A 9,505-nucleotide genomic window follows, 5' to 3' on the forward strand; every position below is an offset into this window, starting at 1 on the left:
ACATACTGCTCCTTTAACTTTACATAAACCTCAAACATGGCTCCCACCATAGTCACTTACCTTTAACTTGGTTCTGAGGTGGTGTAAGTGGTTATTTTGTTGATGTGAATTGTAACACAGGACTCTGTTTTGCTAAATTTGTCGAATATTTCATCGCTTTCCCCTCAAGAATGCCGACTCTGATTCTGTTAAATGGTCGTTAGGCATATTGAAGCTTCAGTCCTGGATGAATAACTACAGCTTTGGTTTCATTGTCCTCATGAGATGGAGCCTCTGAAATGAAGGTTTTAGTTTCGGGGCTGTACTCTTGGTTGAAATAAGATGCTGAACCGGGGGAAGAAACTCACTAAACTTTATTTATCGTCCCTTCAGGTGGCAGACAGTAAATATGGATCTCAACTACCCAACGGCTCATGGAACGGCATGATTGGTGATCTCATCAACAAGGTAAAACTAGAGTTTACTTTTAGCCCGAATAAATCACCAGTCAATAAATAAAGTCTACGGCAGCTGATATTCAGTCTTACAGTATTTTGCGCTACGTGATTCAAGAGCAACACAAAGAACTGATTATTAACAGCAAACAATCTTCTGTTTCTTCATCCAGAGAGCTGACCTGGCCGTGTCAGCCATCACCATCACACCTGAGCGGGAGAACGTGGTCGACTTCAGCAAGCGTTACCTCGACTACAGCGTTGGCATCCTGCTGCGAAAACCGGAAGAAAAGATCAACATCTTCTCTCTCTTTGCACCCTTCGACCTCGCCGTTTGGGCTTGTATTGCGGCTGCCATCCCTGTGGTGGGAGTGCTCATTTTCCTTCTTAACCGGCTGCAGGCGCTGCGCTCCTCCTCCTCCCAGAATGCACCGCCAGGCCAGTCCTCAGGTGGCGAGGGATCAGGGACCTTGCACAGCGCCATCTGGATTGTTTACGGAGCGTTCGTACAGCAAGGTGAGCGAAAAGATGGTCATGGTAGAGAAACAATAATTGACTTATTTTATTTTAAAGGTCACATATCCCCCACAAAGCACAAGCTCCACAAAACATGTGTGTGAAGTTTCTTGTTCTAAATCCACTCTGATCCTGTATTTGATCATGTCTATAAACCCCTCTATTTCAGCCCTGCTCAGAACAGGCTGTTTCTGTGTCTGTACCTTTAAATATGTAAATGAGCTGTGTATGACCACGCCCCCTCTCTGGAAGTGCTTGAGTGTCTCGGTCTTTCTCTCTCCATGTCCTATTGTTTACGGTGAGAAGGCAGACTCAGAGGGCAGAACAAACACCTAGCTGTGGGAGTGTCACCCACCTGGGGGAGGGGCTACTGCCCTTTGTGATGTCATGAAGGGAAAATCTCCAAACGGCCTGTTTGAGCACACATTTTCTGAAAAGTGGAGCAGGCAGAAGACGGAGAGGATGGACTTTTCTCATCATTGGGGGGTTTGTAGACGGACTAGAGACACATGTTAGAGTTAGAGGAACATGGAGAAGTGGATTTTACAGAATATGTAATTTATTAATCTGGTGTTGTTGTTGAGTTAACATATTCACAGGTTGGATTCCTGCAGCCTGTATGCTCTTTGCACTCTAAACCTCCCGCTATTTATAGAGTACCTTTAAAAACACGGGTTAACAGACTGTACTGACATACAGTTGCCCGCTGATGCACTGCTTCTCCCCATGCATACAAACACCAACTGGAAGCTAAACTGTGCTGCTGTCTTTGAAATGTTCTCACAGTTTAGCAGCTCAGCTTTAATTTTGGCAGGAATCAATCAGAGCTGATCACAGCAAAGGGAAGATTATCTTCTTTGTAAAGGGGGATTTCTGTTTGATTTTGGGGAGTTTTAATTTAGAGCTGTTACACGGATTACACAGCGACAGAAGAGAGAAGACAATAACCACGGGAGGATTTGTAGCGTCGGAAATATATAACAGAAGCAGATTCAAGGGCATCAAAGTTTAAAGTGCTTAAATGAATTAAGGGAAGGCTTAGATTACAGAGCAGAGCTCCAGGAAATCTCTCTGTGAAACACTGAACTTCAACTAAAGACGTCCGTATGTGTTATGAATGAATGTGTGTTTGTGTGTGATCGTCTAATTACAGCCTGAACTTTTTGTGAGATTGCCACAAAAGTTTAAGGTTATTTTTAGGGCATTTATTAGATTGGACAGCAGGAGAAAGACGAGAAATGTTTGGTGGAGAGAGAGGGGAACGACATGCAGCAACGGGCCGACACTGGGCTATTCAGCTCCCCAACCACAGAAGTTGAAATGTTCATGCATGACAGCACAGTAATCTGAGCCTGCAAACAAGATGAATCTGCAATTCCATTTTCTATATGTCATGGCATAAATGTCCTAATTCGGGCCACAAAACAGAAGGGTCCCGTGTCCTCACTTCAAAATGTCCCCGCTTTGCAGAAAAAAAAATATTCTAAAAAATACTCTCCCCCTTGCTTTTGCATTCATTTTCTTTTAAATGAAAATAGATTACACAAAAATATAACTTTTTGGAAATTGCATTATTTACGAGACAGTGTCCTCTCTTTTCCTGGTGTGTCGCAATTTCTGCAATTCCCTCCCAAATGTAAACAATGACCTGAAGTCCCCCCTGCAGGACTTTACACATCAGCTAATTAGTAGAACAACAACACAGTCATCAAATGACTGAAATGCCCTTAAACAATTCAAATGTCCTCTCTTTTCAAAATGTCTAAATCTCTTATAAATTGTCCTCTAATCTAAACTCTTTTTTTCAAACTGTCCTTTTTTTCAAACTGTCCCCACTCTCAACGTCTAAAACTGTGATGGGTCCTCACAAAGATAGAAAAACAGGCACACCATGTCCATCTCTACAAACACACATGCATATGCACAAGAGAACGCACACACACACACTCACACAAACACACACACACACACACACACACACACACACACACACACACACACACACACACACACACACACACACACACACACAGTTTCCCAGCAGAAGCTCCCAGCTGCATCTATTATGGTCTGGCAGGTTGCCTGGGAAACCTTTTAGGCCTAACGGGTTGTGATTAGAGTCGCCGTGCAGCCGCTCTGCTCGCTGTGATAAAGCACCGCGCTCACCTGCTGTTTGGACGTCAGGTGCCTCGGTGCCTTTGCAGCCACTGAGAGCTAATCTGTACCTGAGAGTTCACAGGTTTGATCCCCCATGGCAGGTGTCCATTAACACCTGTGTGATCTAACACAGGGCGCTCAACACGTCCGTCATAAATCCTGTGTGTGAGTTTGAGTAATCACCTGTGTGTGTGTGTGTGTGTGTGTGTGTGTGTGTGTGTGTGTGTGTGTGTGTGTGTGTGTGTGTGTGTGTGTGTGTGTGTGTGTGTGTGTGTGTGCAGGTGGGGACGGCGTAGTCGGCTCGGTGGCTCTCAGGATCGTCATGGGCAGCTGGTGGCTCTTCACGCTCATCGTGTGTTCGTCGTACACCGCCAACCTGGCAGCGTACCTCACCGTGTCACGCATGGACCACGCCATAAAGTAAGACACACGCACACGCACAAAAAACAACACACACAACCTGACAATATGAGTGGACCACAGCGCTCGTGTTTGTGCAGCTTTGTAACTCGCTCAGAGCGGACCTTAAATTCTTTCTGTTATATTTCTGATGATTATTTTCTGACGTTTGAATCTACAGACTCAAGTTATAAAGTAAAGGTGCACAGTAGAGGATGACATCATCATGACAGTTGAACCAGCAAACAGACACGATAACAGCCTCGCTTCATTCATGTGTGCTCTATGTAGTAACATATAAGAGCCAAGAGGTGGCAGTAAGTGAATCAAAGAATCGTAGAATTAGTTCCCCCCCCCCCCCCACTACGCTCTGCCAATGAAAGGTGTCTGATCCAACCTTCACAACAGGGTCCTAAGTCTCTGACTGGACTCTTCTCCTCTGTCGCCCCCCGGTGGTGGAATGAACTTCCAAACTCCATGTGATCTGCAGAGTCCCTCTGCACCTTTAAGAAAAAGCTAAAGAGCCAGCTCTTTCATGAATACCTACTAACTTAATGATGATGGTCTCCATATTATTGATGATGATGATGGTAATGACGATGGTTTTTGTTTGATAACGACGACTTATAAGATGGTTTCCATACTGATTAGAGCTCTCAAGAACTGCCCTCAATGTTGTGCTTTGCCTCTGGTCACTTCCTGTCAGCACCTGTGTGTCCAATCAGACTCAAAGCTGATCGTTTGCTCTTACTCACATTGTTCCCTTTTTTCTAGATCCTTGCTTGTGTTGTTCTTACTCTCTGATGTACGTCGCTTTGGAGAAAAGCGTCTGATAAGTGAATTGTAGAATGTAGTGCTATTTTGATCCAGATTCAGCCACCAGGGGGCGCTTCAGAGCAGCGTGTCTGACATCTGTTAGCAGCAGCAGTAAACAGGAATATTAATGTGATGAAAGACGAGAGAAATCAACGTTCCCATCCATCATTAAGGAGGCAGGACACAAACACACATGCACACACACACACACACACACACACACACACACACACACACAGAGCTGAGTGTGTCGGGGCTTTGTTGGGATCAGTGATGATCAAACGATAAATAACGCCGCTCCTGGGACTCGTTCTGTGCAGCTCAGTCTTCATCAGTCACACTGAAGGAAGTTAATTTAGTCTTTATGATCTCTGAGGTCACCGTCGGACTGAAGGACGGCGCAGAGGAGGCCAGCAGCATCAGGTTTACAATGTCCGGGATTTTAGAGACTTTTCCCGGCGTGCAACTCGTTCATTCATCCCGCTGCGGTAGCTGTGATTCAGCCAGTCCATTAATAAATTCTTAGGACTCGATGTTTGATGGACTCAGTAAATCAAACATGAGACTCCCTTTACACATAAACAGTGAACAGCATCTGCAGCGCCCCCACGTGGCTGTGTGTGTGTGTGTGTGTGTGTGTGTGTGTGTGTGTGTGTGTGTGTGTGTGTGTGTGTGTGTGTAGATTAGAGAATGAAGAGAAGAGAAGGAAAGACAGATTTAAGTGGATTGCGTTTATCCCTTTTTGGCAGTGGTGGTCTGAGGATTCTTTCTTTGCAGCTGCTTTAAGAATATTTCCTCATGATCCAATAAAACCCTGAAGATCTGAGGGGGCGTCGAACTTAGATTACAAGAATCATTTCTGTTTTAAACACGTGTAAACTTAGATGTTGTTGTTGTACGCTGTTCCCTCAGAGATCAGCTCACCAAAACATCAGCTCCCTCCCTCGCTCCCTCGCTGCCTCGCTCCCTCCCTCCCTCGCTCTCTGAGTACAATTAGCCTCTAAACGGATGGCGTCGCTGGGCTCTGTGGGCAGGTCATTAGCAGAGAGTCTCTGAGTGATGACTCGTCTGTGATCTTCCTCCCGGTGACATGAGTGACTCAGCTCAGCGTGGCTGCCTCTCCACAAGCAGCACGCGGCTAATTGCTCATGAAAACCTCCGGAGTTCCTCGCACGTTTGGCTGATTATTAATCTGAAGGAGGCAGATAAAAAAGATGGATCACTTCAGGAGGCATGCAAAAGGCAAAAAGAAACAAGCTGAATCAACCCGCCCTGAAGAGGACGGGTAGAAACGGCTCAAGTGGAGCTAAATGTAGCGGGTTCAAACGGCTCACAGCGTGAACATTTCTCCACAAAGGAACGACGCAGCGGCGGCGGCGGCAGCGGCGGCAGCGGCGGCAGCGGCGGCACAGAGTTCAAGTGTTTAATGCATCTGAAAAAGCAGAAAGTCTCTCTGACATTTAACCCTCCTGTTGTTACCCACCAACACGCTGACCTTAGCCCTTCTTCTCAGAGAATCAGCAAAAAACTGAAACTAGAGAGAGAAAAGTTCTGAAGTGTTCAAAGCTCAAACTTTTTATATCATGTGAGTGTGCGTCACTACAGACGGCCTGCATTTCATACCTTAAACTTAAAGTCAGGGTTGGTCATTTCCTCCACTTCTGCAGAGTCTGGTGTAAATTGTCTTTAGGTCCTGACAGAAATGAATAACTCATGTTCTCTGAAACAGGAACAAAGAAAATCCATCATCTGGATCAGTTTGTAAGTCTGTAAAAACTTCAACCAATGTCTGCCACGAGGTACCAATCTGATGAACCAATCAGACGCCTCCCTGCCTCCCTGCTCGCTCTCTGCCTCACGTGTGCACCAAGAGTGCAACACAAAATTAGGAAGAAGCGTGTGGACCGCTGAGAAGTGTTTCCTCCCCGGTCCCCAAACTAAAGTCTGGACTAAACTTCTGTTTAAACAAAAACAGATTTATTTCAAATAAAAAAGTGCTGTATGAATTTAAATTTAGGATAGGATAATACTTTATCGATCCTCAGAGGGGAAATTCAGGCGTTGCAGCAGCACAAATTTGTGTTTGGCATTAATCTTGTCATCTAAACATCCGGTAGAGGACCAAAAGGTTATTTTAAAAATTCAAAGTATCACCTAAATATTCTGTCGCAGTTCACAAAGTTATGAATAAGTTTTTGAAGGTTTCACATGAAAGTTTCAGGATGAGGTCTGTTGCTGACTCGCTTTATCAAACACTAAAATATTCCCGTTCTTTAAAGACAGAGAGGGCAGAGTCAGCAAACAGCCTCTTTATTCAGCACTTTGAAGCACAAACAAAGAAATCAAAGTTAACCTGCAGGAGAGTTTTTTATTATATAGAATATTTAAATGAAGATCTGAGAGAGCTGCAGCCTTTCTGTTCGTCTCTTCACTTGTTTTTGTTTGTTGCAGAGCGATCTCTGCGCGCTCGCTTTCTCAGCTCTGTGGCCTCAGGTGCAAACAGACGCAGCGCCGAGGCGTTCACTTTAAACTGTAACCATCACATCTGCGTCCGCTGCTAACGGCTGTCAACAGTTTAGCTTCTGTCGTTAGCAAACACAAACACACAAACACACACAGTGAAGCTGCTGATCCAGGGTCAGAGAGAGAGAGAGACACGTTCAGCTTCAAACAGAGAGACGGTGTCTGCAGGAGACGGAAACACAAACAGACTTCTTTAAAGTGACTCTGCACACCTGGAGGAGACCTGAAACCAAAGTGTCTGTTAGCACAAACCTCGTTTCAGGCTTTTAAACAGGAGTATTGTGTAAATCAGTGAACTTCTTCTTGTGATGAAAGATAAAACAGAAAACTCAAAGTACTTGGTCTTTTTCAATTTTCTGATTTTTTTCAATTTTCAAAATCCAAATCAAAAAAACGCCAACCAGAATTTACATTTTTAGACACTTCAAATCCATTATTCCCCCTTTACCTTTTCTGAAGATTATTTCATTTTGGAAATAACAGGAGCAAAATGTTCTGTTTCATACTGTTAAATACTCTCCACAGCAACTTTTCCCTCCTCCTCCTCCTCCTGGGGGATCACGATGCTTCCCATGAGAGACCAGATAAAAACATTTTTAAGATTTAATTTAGTGACTTTAATGAGAGACAGGACAGTGAACAGAGTCAGAAATTAAGGAGAGAGAGAGAGGGGAATGACATGCGGGGAAGGAGCCACAGGTGGGATTTGAACCTGGGCCGCCCGCTTGAAGGACTATAGCCTCCATACATGGGGCGCATGCACTAACCACTGCGCCACCAGATGAGATCTTTAAGCCCTCCAGAGAACTCTAGGTCTAACCCCGGGGTCTCCTCCCAGTTGGTTATGCCCTGAAGACCTCCTAAGGGGGGCGTCCAGGAGGATCCTGATCAGATGTCTGAACCTACTCACCTGGCTCCTTTTGATGTGAAGGAGTAGCAGCTCTACTCTGAGCTCCTCCCCCTGAATGTTTAAGCTCCTCCCCCTCTCTCTAAGGCTGAGCCCGGGCACCCTCCAACTCATATCGGTCGCTTGAATCCTCGATCTTCTTTAGGTCACTACGCGACTCTTACTTTGCTGCAAACTGTAAATGTTGAACTCTCTGTGCAGGAAAACATCGAACCAAAGATGTTTGAATCTTCTCTCATGACATTAAGATCCTTTCAGAAACAAAATTACAGTGTGAAACACTTTTACAAAATTTGAGACCAATTTACATTTTGAAAAAACGCTTTTACATTTTGTTAAATAAAATTGCAAACAAAAACAAATTTACATTTTATAAAACAAATTTACATTTTATAAAAACAAATTTACATTTTATAAAAACAAATTTACAAGATGTGAAACACTTTAACAAGCGCTGAGACAAATTTACAAACGACAGAATTTGAAGGAAAAGGAATGTACCAAATGCAGGAAGTGACCCGAAGTGATTGAGTGAGGGGTCATTTTGTTTGTTTTGGCGGAAATTTTGTTTTTCAAAATGTAAATTTGTCTAAAATTTTGTAAAAGTGTTTCACATTTTGTAATTTTGCATTGCACTTCCCAGCCACCGTATGAAACCTCTCGCGCTCTTTGTTGCAAACAAACATTTAAACCTGTTGGTGATGTCATCTTTAACCTGGAATCAGACTCTTGAAGCATTTTCATCAAAATGCCTGAGTTTCTGCCTCGCGGCCGACGTTCACAACGTCAAGAAGTTTCATTTCATTTTTCCCATTTTCACTGAACGCCCCATCACACAGAGAGGGAGAACATCAAAGTGAGAAGCGTCTTTTATCTGTTGATCCAGCTGTTGACGTCGCTCAGATTTCATCTTCAAACACCTTCATTTACGGTCCTGCGAGAGAGGTCGGCACGCCACCGGGCACGCCACCGGGCACGCCACCGGCACGCCACCGGGGCACGCCACCGGGCACGCCACCGGGCACGCACCGGGCACGCCACCGGGCACGCCTCCAATGTGTTGGCCCAACATTCACAAACACAGACACAACAGAGCGACACTGAAGGAGGTCAGCGATGTCGACGAGGAGCTCACTTAATGATGAGAGTTGTAAACGTTGAAGCAGGAAGAGGCGACCTGCAGACAAAACGAACCACTCTGCCATCACTCGCCACACGTTCACCTCTACACGATCAACGCCAAGACCCACGTTTACACGAGAGCGATCCACTGAAAACGATCTTATTTACAACTTAAAACGAGTCGTTCATTTACATTCAAAGTGCGGCGTTAACAAAATGTAGAAGCTGAAAGAGAGCAGACGGGTGAGATTGTGCTTTTACTTTTGAAAATCCCACCTGAAGCATTACTGCACTTTGGCTTCCTGTTGTATATTCTGCTGATTGCAGACGGATTAATCTGTGACATATGATGACCATGACTGAGCGCCGCTCGGGGGTTAAAATAGACGAGCCTTCTTTGCGTGAGACGTCAGCGATGTGTGAGCTCCGAGCTGTTGACATGCTCGCCAAAATAAAAGCAGAACCCAACATGCCCCCCCCCAAGTCTGAAAACTAGCAGTCCCTGTACTTTAAGAAGAACTACCCCTGGAGCAGTGAGCTTTTGGGGGGTCAAATAAAGACCCTGGGACTTTATGAAGACCCTGGTTCCTGCTTAGAGATCCTGCAGAAGTCTCGGGTTCGTGCAGAAGGT

The 9,505-nt window shown here is 44.9% G+C and overlaps 1 protein-coding gene across 2 annotated transcripts in view; it reads left to right on the forward strand.

Moving 5' to 3' along the window:
- Positions 1 to 9,505, forward strand: part of LOC110002298 (glutamate receptor ionotropic, delta-1) — a gene marked incomplete in the record, with an annotated part of 61,949 nt that overhangs the window by 33,076 nt on the left and 19,368 nt on the right. For both annotated transcript variants that reach the window (XM_065949666.1, XM_065949667.1), the window contains 3 exon segments: positions 373 to 447; positions 608 to 950; positions 3,389 to 3,527. In XM_065949666.1, coding sequence (XP_065805738.1) covers positions 373 to 447; positions 608 to 950; positions 3,389 to 3,527 — 557 coding nt within the window.

The sequence above is a fragment of the Labrus bergylta genome, chromosome 21 (assembly GCF_963930695.1).
Source record: "Labrus bergylta chromosome 21, fLabBer1.1, whole genome shotgun sequence".
Classification (NCBI taxonomy): domain Eukaryota; kingdom Metazoa; phylum Chordata; class Actinopteri; order Labriformes; family Labridae; genus Labrus; species Labrus bergylta.